This window comes from Loxodonta africana, chromosome 2 (genome assembly GCF_030014295.1).
Source record: "Loxodonta africana isolate mLoxAfr1 chromosome 2, mLoxAfr1.hap2, whole genome shotgun sequence".
Lineage (NCBI taxonomy): Eukaryota > Metazoa > Chordata > Mammalia > Proboscidea > Elephantidae > Loxodonta > Loxodonta africana.
Window position 1 is genome coordinate 17730599 of NC_087343.1, and position 14802 is coordinate 17745400.

The following is a 14802-nucleotide window of genomic DNA, read 5'->3' on the forward strand; positions in this document are numbered from 1 at the left end:
TCTGGACTGGTTGACCTTTAGCCTGCTGCACAGCTGTCATCATGGATTTCGCTCTGCCCATTCTCTGCGGTGTTACCAAGGCTCTCTAGCTTGGCTTCTCAGAAGTCCTTCCCTCCTAGCAACCCGAGTAACAGTGACTTCTTTCTTCTAATGTCCGTATGCCAACCAGGAGAAGGCTCCACCTGGCTCTCTGGGGCTCCTCGCCCTCCTTTTTATTGTATTGTGGTAAAATACATATAACAAAATGTTTGCCACTGCAACTATTTTAAGTGTACATTTTAGAGACATTAATTACGTTCACCATGTTGTATACCATCACCGTTACCCATTTCCAAAAGTTTTTCATCACCCCAAACAGAAACTCAGCTATAGTTCCCATTTTCCCCTCCCCAAGCCCCCGTAACCTCTAATAAGCTTGTCTCTATGATTTTGCCTATTCTAGATATTTCATAAAAGTTGGATCATACAATATTTGTCCTTTTGTGTTTGACTTATTTCACTCAGCAAGTGTTCTCAGGGTTCATCCAAGTCATAGCATGCGTCAGCACTTTATTTCTCTTTATGGTTAAATAATATTTCATGGTATGTATATACTGCATTTTGTTTTTCCATTCATTTACTGATGGACACTTGGGTTGTTTTCACCTCTTGGCTGTTGTGAATAATGCTTCAGTGAACACTGGTGTACATGTATCTGTTTGATTCCCTGCTGTCAAGTCTCCTGGGCATATACCTAGGAGTAGAATTGCTGGTTCATGTAGTAATTCTGTGTTTAACTTTCTGAAGGACAGCCAAACTGATTTCCATAATTTTACATTCCCACCAGCAATTGATAAGAGTTCCAATTTGTCTACGTCCTCCCCAACACTTGTTTTCCATTTTTTCTTGTAACAGCCATCCTAGTGGGTATGAAATGGTATCTCATCGTGGTTTGGATTTACATTTCCCTCATGACTAATGAGGCCAAACATCTTTTCACGTGCTCCTTGGCTGTTTGTGTATTTTCTTTGGAGAAATGTCTATTCAAATCCTTGGACCATTTTTAAATTAGGTTATTTGTCTTTGTTGAGTTGTAGAAGTTCTTTATATATTCTGGATATTAATCGACTTGATGGCAACGGGTTTGGTTTTTCAGTTTGGTGTCAGATACATGGTTCCCAAATATTTTCTCCCATTACGTAGGTTGCCTTTTCACTTTCTTGATAAAGTCATTTGATGCACAGAACGTTTCAATTTAATGAAGTCCAATTTAACTTTTTTTTGTGTGTGTGTGCCTTTGGTGTCATACCTAAGACATTGGCCCCTTTGTGATCAGAAGAGTTGGAGATGCTCTGATGATCCCTGTCATTGACATTCGCCTTAAGATGACATGACAGGGCGGGCGGGACTTTCCCTGAAGGAAGGAGCCTTAGCAGATCCATCCCGCATGTCCACTGCAGCAACAGAAGACAGAATGGAAGGGTGTTGACTTGCGAGCCAGGGGATCAGGGCTCCACCCACTGTTGTACCTGCTAAATAGCTGTGTGATCTTAGGAAATTGATAGACCTCTCTTTGCCTTACAGTCCATTCCCTTCAAAGGAGAGATCTGGATTAGAGTTTACGACACAAGATTCTAAGATCTTGCCCAATAAAAGCTTGTATAATTTTCTGCAATGTTACTTTAATGCACTATCTTGTGGGGACTTTGTGGTATGATAGAGAATCCTCTCTCCTCTGGTTTAACCCTTTTATCTGAGTAAGAGTTGATATTTGATAGGCTATAGATGTATCTTGTTGAAGGAGTCATTGCTAAGGTACTAAATTCTATTACAAACGTTCTGTAAAGGAGCAGATAGTGAGTATTCTCAGCTTTGCAGTTCATATTGTTTCTGTGGCAACCACTCAACTCTGCCATTGTGGCATGAAAGCAGCCATAGCCAGTATGTAAATGATCGGTCATGTATGTGTTTATTTATGAACACTGGAATTTGAATTTCCTATAACGTTCATGTATCACAAAGTATTATTATCCTTTTGATTACTTTCAACCATTTATAAACGTGAAAACCATTCTTAGCTTGAAGGCTGTACAAAGGCAGTCAGCAGGCCACATATCTGGCTGTCGGGCCCTGGCGTGTTGACTTCTCTTGTCTTATACTAGGATTTCCATCATCACACGAGCCTTTGCTGCAGCATGAATTTGCCTAACCTCTGGGTTAAGTTTCCTGTAGGAACGATTACCCCACAATGATGAGGCAGGGCTTTTCAGGAAGCATCATGGACTTGGGAGCTGTTGATGATGTTTGTATCCCCACTGGATCTGGATTTTTCTTTTTATTGAGATGCTTAAAGGAATTTTCCTCCTTTTTCAACCTCTATGTTAGAGTTAGCATCTACACACTTCTGCCCAAGAGAGCAATGTTGGTATAGTTCTTGGTGCTTGGTGCTTGGAATTGGAGCTTAAAGCAGATCCCAAAAACCAAACCAAACACTATGCTGCCGAGTCGATACCGAAGCATAGCGATGCTATAGGACAGAGTAGAACTGCCCCATCGAGTTTCCAAGGCTGTAAAGCTTTACAGAAGCAGACTGCCACATCTTTCTCCCATGGAGCACCTGGTGGGTTCAAACCACTGACCTTTCGGTTAGCGGCAGAGCATTTTAACCACTGTGGCACTGCAATCAGGGCTCCTTCTAAAGCTAATAATAGAACTCCATATTTTAGAATTGGAGCATAAAGCTGATAGAATTTGAACACTTTTCTTGTTTATTGCCACCAGATTGGCTTTCTGTTCCATAATGACCCCTCAGTGGGAGAAGTTTATCTATCACCCTGTCAAAAATATTAAATGACCAATCAAAAGCAATTTAAAGTTTTAGATTATTTAATGTGGGAACATTTTTGAACTCTCATTTTAAAAAGAAAAAGAAGAATAAAAGAATCAGGTGATTGCTATCTTCTTGCTGTATCATTTAAGACTATTTTCATCTATGACTAAAAAACCTCAATGACGGTGGCTAAAACAAATAAGGGTTGTTCGTCTCAGGTCACAGGGAGACCAGAGACAGGAGTTTCATTCCATTTCTCAACCCTGAGATTTCTCTTGGCCCTTCCCATGTGTTCTTAAGAAGCATCATATTCAAGTCGGGGAAGAAGGGGAAGAGGAGGCACCAGCTACATGGGTCCTTTCCCTTAGAAAAAGCAGTGCCTTCTCAGAACCCCCGCGGACAACTGCTTAAGTAACATTGTATAGAATGGTGTCACATGACTACCTGACTGCAGGGGAAGCTGGGAAACAAAATGTAGCTTTTCTTGCCCCTGTGGTGGTGGTGGTCAGACTACAGAAAGGAGTTAGGGCCAGCTCTTCAGGCTGGCATAACATTTCTGTGACGCTGAATAAAATTTCTGATGACAGGCAAGTTATTTTACCCTACTCAGTGGAATGGGGGTACCACAGAACCAGAGACTTCCTCTGTCTTATCCACTGAGGTATCCCCAGCTCCTGTCACATCACAATCACTCAGTCAATATTTGCAGAATGAGTGAATGAGTCAATGACAAGAGCTCCTGGACTCATAGTTTTAAATGACCAGGTCATGGTAAGTCCATCCTTCTTGGCCTGGCCCACACTGCCTCCTCCAGCCTCTCAGAGTGGCAGCCATGGTAGTCCAATGGGTGGCAAGAGGCATTGCTTTGGCAAAGGGCCTTGAGACACTGGGGGGCCAGGGAAAGCGCCCCAGCAGCCTTGCCACTGCCTCTTTCTTCTTGAGGAGAGAGCCCTTACCACGGTCTCTGTCCATGAGAACAGAGCTGTCCAGTCAGATTGCACACTGCGGGAAGTATGTTAATTGCCATTGTTGTTAGGTGCCGTCAAGTTGGTTCCAACTCATAGCCACCCTATGTACAACAGAATGAAACACTGCCTGGCCCTGCACTATTCTCACAATTGTTGTTATGCTTGAGCCCATTGTTGCAGCCATTGTGTCAATCCAACTCCTTGAGGGTCTTCGTCTTTTTCCCTGTTCCTCTCCTTTACCAGGCTTGATGTCCTTCTCCAAGAACTGGTCCCTCCTGATAACATGTCCACAAAGTATGTGAGATGAATTCTGGCCATCCTCACTTCTACGGAGCATTCTGGCTGTACTTCTTCCAAGACAGATTTGTTTGTTCTTCTGGTAGGCCATGGCAGTCCGGTTCCTTGTTGATGTGTTACTGCAACCATTGTTAATTGCTGCCTAGTAGTTAAACAGAGCCCTGGTGGTGCAGTGGTTAAGTGTTTGGGTGTTAACCAAAAGGTTGGCTGTCCAAATCCACCAGCTGCTTCTTGCAAACCCTTGGGCAGTTCTACTCTGTCCTGTAGGGTCACTATGAGTCAGAATCAACTTGATGGCTACCGGTTTGGGTTTTTTTTGTTTTGTTTTTAGTAGTTAATCATTTGGAAGGAATGATGATTCAGTGGTAGAATTCTCACCTTCCGTGCAGGAGACTCGAGTTCAATTCTCAACCAATGCACCTATGTCAAGCACAGCCACGACGCGCCTGTCAGTGGAGGCTTCCTTGTTGCTCTGATGCTGAACAGGTTTCAGCAGAGCTTCCAGACTAAGACAGGCTAGGAAGAAAGGGCTGGTGATCTACTTCCGAAAAATCAGCCAATGAAAGCCCTATGGATCACAATAGTCTGATCCTGTTGTTCACTGGGTTGCCATGAGTTAAGAGCCAATTCTTGGGCAGCTAATAACAGCAACAACTTAATCCTTTAAATACATCATAATTTTTTTTAAACCAACCTGTTTGAGGAAATTTTCATCTCAGAAGCATGATGTAGGGTTAGATGTGGTCTGAGGAACTATCCAGCTCAAGCTATTCATTGTAGAGTTAGGAAACAGACCCAGAAAAAATATGCTATTTCCCATGATCCTTCAAGTAGTTAATGGTGGGGAGCCAGAATTAGAAGGTCCCAAAGTTCATTTCCCCTCCGCCATCTGCTCTCTCTTAAATGTCAACTCCAAAGCAAAATTCAGGCTAGAAAAGCGGTCAGCTAAAGCAGGATGCCAGCCCCAGGGATCCTCACGCATAAACGCAGCGTCAGGGCAAAAGAGCAATCTCGCTCTCTTCCCCATTCCTGGGTTTACTTTTGAAAATGGGGTGGGGTGGGGGTAGATAAAGCCACAGACGCTGCTGCTTGTTCCTCTTTAACGAATTATTTAAAAAATATGCTTTGCTGGCTAATCGGAGCCGCAAGCCTGGTAAAGTATCTAAAAGGTTTTAGAGCTAGCAGCTCTTCAAATATTTTCCTTAATTGTCTGATATTACAGCAAAATTGGCTTTTTATTTGTCTATTTCCCGTGGCAAGTCTCCTGCAGTCCCTGCGATCTTACAAAGCTTGCCAGGCATGAAAGGGAAGTGTCTTCATCTGGAAGGCGGATTCGATGACCAGGACATCTGAGGACTCAGAGCCCATTTGTAGAGGGAGGAAAGGAATCTATTTGCCGCCTTCTTGGTGAGGAGGAAGAAAGAAGGCTGTGAGCCTGGAAGAGAGTAATAATTCCTACATTCTACAAGCACTTATGAAGGGTCTTCCAGATGATGTGTGGGGAACACGAGGAAGACTGAGATCTTTGTCTCTGCCCTCCGAGATCTCACAGTCAAGTGCAAAGACAGACAAAGACTTGGACAAGCGCTACTAGGTGCAGTGGAGATAACCAGAGTACATGGTAGGAGCTGTGAAGCCAGGTTGTGAACTCATCCTGGGTGCTCCAGAATTGCTTCCTGAAGGACAGTAGGCTTGGGCAGAGTCCACACGGACCACTGGGAGTCAGCCAGGTCAACAGAAAGGGAAAGCTCAGCCCAAGGATTGCAAGCACCAAGTTCAAAGCCAGAGATGTGAGCGGGTACAGGTCTATGCTATGCAACCTGCAGGTAGGACAGCTGTCAGGAATTTGGGAAATAGCAAAGCCATCAAATTTGCCCAAAAAAAAAAAAAATTAAGGAAATGCTAAGTTCTGGTCTGTACCTTCACAAAATGATGAAGTTTTTCTCCACACATACCACCCCCTCATCTTTCAGTTCTCCTTTGGGGTTGTACGCTGGCCTTTATCCCTGTAGCCAGTTCTTATGTTCTCTTTGGAATGTCCTCATCAACGCCTACTCTTAGAAAGAGCAAGGCTTATTGACCCTAGGGTGTAAACGACTAGTAGGACAGTGTTGCAATTCGGAGTACCTGGGTAGTGTAAAAAGTTAACACGCTAGACTACTAAATGAAAGATTGAGGCTTCGAGTCCTCCGAGAGTTGCCTCAGAAGCAAGGCCTGGTGTGTACTTCTGAAAAAGTAGACAGTGAAACTCTGTGGAACACAGTTATACGCTGGCCACATGAGGTTGCCATGGGTCAGAGTTGACTCGATGGCAACTGGCTGATTGGTTGTAATTTAGATGTCCGGTGTTACTTTTCCAGTAGACCAAGACCCTGCTTGGGTAACTTAAAGACCCTAGTGTGGGGCGTCATAGAAGCTTCTGCCATTGTCCAGTGAACAGCTTCAGGATTCTTTAGGCTTGCTTCTGCTCCTGCCATATTGGCCCCTCTCAAGAACCTTCCTGGTTTCCCTGCCTCTTCAGGCTTCCTACCTGGGCTCCCCCATTGCTGCCTTGCCCCTTGGGATTTTTCAGCATAGGTCATGCAGATCCACTTGGATCTTGACCTCATGCTGGGTTCACTGCTTGCAGCATTTCCTCACTTTCATGCTATGGGGCACCTCACCTATGCCCTGGCCTGGCAAGTTGCAGGGTGGACCACATTTCTCCTAGCCCCTGCTTATCCCACAGAAAGAGCAGGACATGACTTTTGGGAATCTTCAAATTCCTGGGAGGTGATTTTTTTTTTTTTTAGGGAATGCTTTCCATATGGCCTAGGAACCTGGGTTCGAATCCTAGACTGCTATTCACTAGTTGGACGACATGAAGCAAGACTTAAGCCTCTCTGTGGCTCAGTGTCTTTATCTGTATCCACTAAACCACTGCCTGTGTACACAGTGAATAATAGCACTGATCTCAAATGTGTGCTCAGTACGGAAGTGCCAGCCATGTATTAATTCATTCAATCCTACCTCCATTTGAGATCAGTACTATGATTATAGTACTGCCATCCTCAATCCTCAATCTCCCAGGCGTTCCTTGGAAACTGTATATGGCAGTTCTACTACTCTGTCCTGTAGGGCTGCTATGAGTTGGAATTGGCTAGACAGCAGTGTGTTTGGTTTTTTGGTTTTTTTAGCCTCATCATCATCCTTGCCACCCTTATCATCAGTTGATCTCTGCACACTGTCCTCTCCTAGAAAAACTGACTCTGACCGATTTTGATATAAAAGTTTTCCTACAAATCCAGGGACTTCATATAAATAATAACCAACAGATGTTCAGACCCACTGCAGAACTGAAGTAGAAGACAAAGTGTTTCTATACCCAAGATAAATGAAAACATGTGTCCACAGAGAAACTGGTATACAAATATTTATAGCAGCATTATTCAGAACAGCCAAAGGGTGGAAACAACGCAAATGTCCATCAATGGATGAGTAGGTAAACAAATTGTGGGATATACATATGAAAGAATATTATTTAGCCATAAAAGGGAATGAAGTACTGATATATGCTACAACTTAGATGTACCTCCAAAACATTACGTTAAGTGAAAGAAGCCGGGCATAAAAGGCCACGTACTGTATGACTCCTTTTAGGTGAATAGGCATATCCTTAGAGACAGAAAGCAGAGGAGTGTTTGCCAGGTGGTGGGGGTGGGGCGGGGAGTGGTTACTTAAAGGGTATGGCGTGTTCTTCTGGGGTGATGAAAAAGTGTCGCAACGAGTTAGAGGTGGTTCTTGCACAACAGTGTCGATGCACTAAATGCCACAGAATGGTACACTTTAGCGTGCTTAATCACATGTTATGTGAGTTTCACTTCAATAAGAAAAAGGAAAGCAAAGGATTTCTGAAATTCCAATTTTTATGGATATTACCAGAGATGGCATAATGCTTTAACAGAGAGTGAAGTTGAATCAGGACAGTTGGAAGTGAATATGGCCTGGAAATTTTCACTGATTCTTAGCAGACAGTCTGATTATTCTCTCACTCCCTCATTTACTCATGTGTTCATTCAGGGAATATTGAATAAGCACCCTCCATGTGCCAGGCTTCCTTCTTGGTGCAGGAATTATAGCAACTGGCCCCATGTCTCCCTCTGCAACCTCTGTGTTAGAGGAGCTCAGTCTACCAAGGAAACTGTCTTACTAGAAATGAAGACTGCAATTCCATTGCTCAAAGGTGTAGCAGCTCCACTGTTCTCAGAGTGACCGTCAGCTTGTCCTGGCCCGAGGCTGACCCAGATGTGAATGAGTGACCCTCCAGTAATATGAAGGGTTGGACGTAGCAATGGAAAATACATTTCATAATGTCCTTAGTGGTTCTAGCTACTTGCATTCCATTTCCAGAGTTCAAATGGTCAAGAAACAAAGATGAAATGAAAACAAAAACTCTAAAAAAAATTGCTAGGAGCTATTGACTAGTTCTTTTTTTTTCCTGATTTTGGGCTTATCACTACCCTCTGTGTGACTAACTGGAGTAGATGTTGCCCCAGTTGTGACCTCCCAAGCATCACCATCAGAAGGCTTCTACCCACAATGCTAAATAGTTGCTGTCAAGTCAATTCTGACTCCCGGTGATCCCACATGTATCAGAATCAAAATGTGCTTCATAGGATTTTCAATGGTTGATTTTTCACTAGATCGCTAAGCCTTTCCTCCAAGGAGGCCCTGGGTGGGCTTGAAGCGCCAACCAACTTTTTGGTTGGCAGCCGAGTGTATTAACCATTTGCGGCACCCAGGGACTCCGGCACAATGCTAGGCGTTGGAGATTTTGATGAGTGTGATGGCCTATCATTATTTAAGCAGAGTCTGTTACTACAGAACTCTTTGCTGAGCGAGATCTTTAGCTGGCCGCATGCCACAGGCTCAATTCACAAATTTTCAAGCTCTGAGCTAGGCACTAGCGATTCTGTGTCAGAGTACTTGCCCTCAAAGAGCTCACAATCTAAGTATAAAGAAAAAAAAGTCAGTAACTCTAATATTGTTAAGACATAGTAAAGCATATAGGAGTAGACGAGAAAGCTAATCAGAGTTCTCTATGTATATTCACATATTTTATTTCATTGTGTGGTCTTTATTATCTGCCAGACATTATTCTAAGGCCTTTGTAGATACTTAGTCATTTAATACCCATAACAATCCCATGAGGTAGGTATTCTTATAAGCACCATTTTGCAGATGAGAAAACGGAGGCACAAAAGATTAAATAATGTGTGCAAGGCCACATGGCTGGTAGGCAGCCAAGTCAGGCAGTCTGGCTCCAAGGTTTGGGTCTGTAGGAACCACAGTAAGAGGCCTCCCACTCAACTTGTAGAATAAAAACGAACAGCCAACCACAAAATCCCGAAAGTGAACGAATCCAGAGGATTTTAGGCCTAGTACAAACAGCTGTGTTCATAAATATTATCTTAGGGGAAGAGGGGAGGGGAACTGGCTGATTTGTTTTGTGACTAAAGGACTTGAGTAAATTTTATTTTATTATACCGCAAGAACTTAGCCCTGGGATTTTCAGCTTCTACTCATAACCTTGTTTAGGTTTAAATAGGCACAGCAATTTGAAGTCGTTAATTTTGTATGAGTAACAGGGTTCTAGACACGCAAGTCATGGTTTAGAACTGTAGAAAGCTACTCCTGGATGTTAAAATCTGATTTGGATAAAGGAATTCTTTTTCTAAACATGCAGCAGAGTTCAGGAACGTTTTTATTATCTTCTGTGAATCATGGGCTACGGAAAGGTGTGGTAGTTTAGAGGTCAGACCTAGGTTCAAACTCTGCCCTGGCACAACTGAGCCTCAGTTTCCTCATCTCTGAAGTGGGGATAACAGTACCTTATATGTAAGTGTGAAAATATATATGTAAAGGACTTATCTAAGTGCCTGGCCTGTCAGTAAATGCCTGGCATTATATTAATCGCAGTTGCCTCTGATAGAGAATTCTACGAGTCCCCAAAGACCTGTGATCCTCTAATCCTTTGCTCTGAGACTTAGGAGAAAGGGAAAAGAGATTCAGTTACTTGTACACTGCCCTAAGGATACTGAGTGGATGTAAAATTCCAGGGTGTTCCCCATATCTTTCTTTAGTTATGAAATTTGTTTCAAACAGTACCAAAACATGTTCAAATACCAGTCTGTGCATTTCTGCAATTGGGTTTCTTGACAAAAGAGGAAGTGTTCACCAGGATTTTCATTTTCTTCCCTTTTCTTCTGGAAATAAATAAAAGGGTCCATCTGACTAGGAAACCAGAAGCAAAAGAACCTGTTCTGAGCACATTTTTATTGTGGGGCTGTTTATTTTTACTGTTAGCCGCTCCCACATTGTTTCCTTTTGATTTAACCATTTATCAGAGAGTTAATTCAATGACGCACATATTCTCGCCCCCCCCAAAGTAAATTGTGAGTTTTAAGTAAGAATAACCCCGTTTTGCTAACCCACGGGGAAATAAAGATCAGCTAATTTGCCCAGTCTAGTGGAACAGGGGAAACCCTGGTTAAGTGCTACAGCTGCTAACCAAAAGGTGGGGAGTTCGAATCCGCCAGGCGCTCCTTGGAAACTCTATGGCGATTCTACTCTGTCCCATAGGGTTGCTACGAGTCGGAATCGACTCAAGGGCTACTAACAGGGGAGGGAATACTCCTGGAATCTTGCCGCGGAGAGGAAAAAGGCACAGGTTCTTCTCAACCGTCGTCCCGGCTTCTTTGGTTCACACTCACGGGGCCTTCGACGTCAAGGGCCTGGAGGTAGCCTGTCCACGCAGGTGGAATTCCCAGGATGCTTCCTGAGCACCGGTCCCCGCCCACCTGCCCGACCGCGGGGCACAAGACGCCGGGGGTGCCGCCCAGCCCCCGGCCCGACGGCGCGCAGAGGCCCCGCCCCCGCCCGCTCCTCCCGCCCCGCCCCGCCCCGCTGCGGCCTCGGATTGGCTCCCTGGAGCGTCAGTCAATGCGCCGGCTGCCCCGCCCCTCCCGGTCCGCCCCGCCCCCCGCCCCACTGCGGCCTCGGATTGGCTCCCTGGAGCGTCAGTCAGTGCGCAGGCCGCCCCGCCCCCCCGCCGCGGGGAAGCGGACCCGGCGCGGGCTTGCAGGCTGGCGGCTGCCGCGGCTGACGGAGCACGGCCGGGCTTGGCGCCCTCGGTAGCGCGCGGCCGGCATGGTGGCGCCCAGGAGCCCCGCGCGGGCGCGCGAGCGGGAGCGGCCTCGCGCCTCCGCCGCAGGTGGGCGCGAGGACGGCGGGCGGGGGCGGGGGCGGGGGCGGGGGCGGGGGCGGGGGCGGGGGCCGGGGCGGGTGCGCTCTTCTCGGCAGCCGTCTTTGGGGTCGCGGGGTCCGCTCGGACGGCCGGGGTCTGGGCCGCCCTGACAGGGGGGTGGCGGCCGGGCGGGGGCCGGGGTCGCCCTCGGGGGCCGAGCTGTGCGGGTCGCCGAGGCGGGGAAGGCGTTTCCTGGGGAGAAGAGCGCGTGGTGGCGGTGGGCTGCGTTGGGGCGCCGTCGGGGCCGCCGCGGGACCCGCGGAGGTTGGGGCGGCGCTGGCACCGGTGTCCCCTCTGGGGACTGAGTGTCGTCGGCGGGAAGCTGCCGGGTTTGGCACTCGGCTGGCGGAGGATGTGGCCCACACCTTCTCAGCCATGGAGACCTGCTGAAGAGAAACCCCCCTTTTTTTTGAATTGCACCGAGGAGCAAGAGCAGCAGCTCAGTATGACGGCGGGTCACGCACGCAGGCCGCGTCCCCGAAGTGGGGGACAGGAGGGCCCCCACCTGTCTTGGCGTCCCCGCCCCTCCCCTGCTCTGAAGAAGTGAAAGGTGTTTTTTCTTTCCCGTCCTTTCTGCTGTCCCCACCTGTCAGAAGGATGAATGTAACTGCTTCTCAGTTGCGAGATGATGACCACGGCGGAGGGCCGGGGGTCACCCGTGAATTTTGGGAGCAGACCTGTTCACAAACACAAAGTGTGGGCTCCAGATTATTGTTGTTAGTTGCTGTAGTTGAGTAGGTTTCAGCCCCGTGCGTGCAGAGTAGAACTACTGCATAGGGCCTTCAAGGCTGTGACCTTTTGGAAGCAGATTGCCTCGGAATGGGCTTAAGCTGCCAACTTTTGGCTTGTTGTCGAATACGTATCATTTGTGCCACCCAGGGGCTCCTGGGTTTCGGGTACTACAGCATTTATGGGAAGTTGGCAGATGTTATTAATTGCTGATTTGGGTCCTGACAGGGGTTTTTAATTCAGATAGCAGACTGTTTGGTGCAGTAGGAACAGCACCATTCTGGGAATCAGGACAAGAGGTGTAGACATCATTCTGCCCCAAAGCGTGTGCATACAAGTCACAGCCACTCTGCACTTCTTCCGTGTCCTCATCCACAAAATGAGGGCGTTGGACTAGCCCATCCATCTATAAAGCCCCTCGCAGCCCAGAATTCTGTGACTGACGTCCACTCTCAGAAGTCTGGAGAAGGGACGCGTTTTTCAACCTCTCTGCACCTTGAGTTACTGTAGAATTAGCAAAATATTTCCTGTGGGTGTATTCATTTGAACTTTTTATTATGTTATTTTCTTCCTTTCTCTCTGCCTTAGTTTGTCAGAGCAAGGAAAGCTGGAAACAGAGGTAGAGGTGCAGCTGGAAAGAGTTGGGTTGGGAGGCGGAAAGGTGCCTACTCTGGGATGAACTTAATTGCCAGGAACGTTTCCCTCCTCTGCCCCAGGCACGGTGTGCCAGCCCTGTAAGCCTACAGACAGAATTCTTTCCTCTGCTCGAGCAGGTGGGGTCTGCAGTTGATGTGCCACCGTGGAAGAATGTGATTCCAGGATCAGGTTATGGAAAACTTTGTTCTCCAAAACATAACCTCTGAGAGTTTAGGAGCATAGTTTCCCTTCTTTGCTGGTTATGTTTGGCAAAAAAAACAGTCGTAAAATCAATTGCCAAAGCTAGCAATGGGGGATGGCTTTTTTTACCTACCCCTAACTAATTTGTCAAGGAGCCCTGGTGGCATGATGGTTAAGCTCTCAGCTGCTAACCAAAAGGTCAGTGTTTAGAACCCACCGGATGCTCTACAGGAGAAGGATGTGGCAGTCTGCTCCTGTAAAGATTACAGCCTTGGAAACCCCATGGGGCAGTTCCACTCTGTCCTATAGGGTCACTGTGAGTTGAAATCTCGGTGGCACACGACAACAGCAACTATTTTGGTAAGAGAGAGAGCATGATTTACTTTTGAGATAATAGCAAGTAATACCAAGTAACGCTTGACAATAAAAAAAAAAAAAACAAAGGTACAATTGACAGAAGAAAACCCACAGCACAGGTAGGGATGGAAAGAGTTTTTGTTAGCCATTTCTACTGTGCTTGGGTATTGAGAATACAGACTAAACATCTGTGTACAATATTATGGGAAAGACCCTGTGAGAGCCAGAGTATTAGATATGGCAGAGGCCCTGAAGATCCTTTAGTCCAATGCCCAGAAGCCCAGAGAGGACACTGACACATCAGGGGGCAGACGGGACCTGATTGTAGACTAAAAGCTCACAATTCTCAGCTGGCCTTTGGCCATTTGAGTTGGAGGAGGGCACGTGTATGCCCCACACTCACTGGCAGTGCGGCCAGCCAGCCTCAGGCCATCAACTGTTCAGTTATTTTGGGCTCTGCTGTGGCTGATGCCCACCTCTGTCCATCTCCGTTTGTTCAGTGGTAAAGTGAGGAGAGAGATGAGACTGAGAGTTTATAACTTTGTTCTCAGGAGCCACAGGGCTCCTGGGTGGTCTCCAGCACTGGGGGGGACACAGGAATGCCCAATGTGGAGCAGGGGCCCCAGCAGCCAGCAAACCCCTCCCCAACTTTAGCTATAATCAGAGCAGTTCTGCTGTTTTTCTGTTTTGTACCGCTGACCTGGGTAAGATTTTGTTCTGGGAAAAGGACCCAATGCTAAACAAAAACTTTGAAAATACCAGTAATGGCTAATAGTGGTTGAGTGCTTCTTGTGTCTTAGCCCATTTATTTTGTGTAAAGTCCTTAGAACTGTTACTGAGCCCATAGTAAACACTCAAATGTTAGCTGCTGTTATTATTATTACCATTGTCCTATACTATGAGGGGGTTGTTATTTTTATCCCCGTTTTATGAAAGTGAGTCATAGCGAGATTAATTTGCAAAGGGTCACCCACCTAGACTTGCCTGCTAATTAGGAGGTGCATTCTTCAGTGTCATGGGTTTTGTTACTCCAGAGCCATTCAAGATGGCTTACTTTATGGATGAAACAGATGTTTCTTACCCACAGGTAATCCCAGGTATCACACTAGGCAGGCAGGTGAGTTTACCTGCTGAGCACCTTCCATGTTCAAGGGAGAGTATCAGAACAGTCAGCGACCCACGGCTGGCCAGTGGCAAAAGAAACAATGAGGACTATGGGGCGCACAAATCAGGGCATTGAACCCCTACTGAGAATGTGCGTTTCTACCCCCAGGTATACTGAATCAGAATCTATAGTTCAGCAAGATCCCTGGGTGATTCTTACGTATATGGAAGCCCTGGCACTAACTCCCTCTCCCAAGGTGTGCTGAGAGTTGAGCTGCTTCTACAGTCAGTGCCTTCAAGGCCTCTACTCTCAGGGAGCCGAACAGTGGACAGCAGCGGCCAAGATGGAGGAGGGAGCGGGTGGCTGCCATTCTTCCATGTGCTCTTTGTCATCTTAAAGAGAAATATTTTCCTTC

General features: G+C 46.5%; 1 protein-coding gene across 3 annotated transcripts in view; it reads left to right on the forward strand.

The window, feature by feature from the left end:
- Positions 1-11205: 11205 nt before the first annotated feature.
- The window catches only part of OTULINL (OTU deubiquitinase with linear linkage specificity like), a 30766-nt gene continuing 27169 nt past the window's right edge, over positions 11206-14802 (forward strand). The window contains exon 1 of one of the 3 annotated variants that reach the window (XM_064270693.1): positions 11206-11326. In XM_064270693.1, coding sequence (XP_064126763.1) covers positions 11263-11326 — 64 coding nt within the window. In that variant the 5' untranslated portion in view covers positions 11206-11262. The remainder of the gene's footprint in view (positions 11327-14802) is intronic. The other 2 variants (XM_064270682.1, XM_064270690.1) reach the window with 2 other exon arrangements.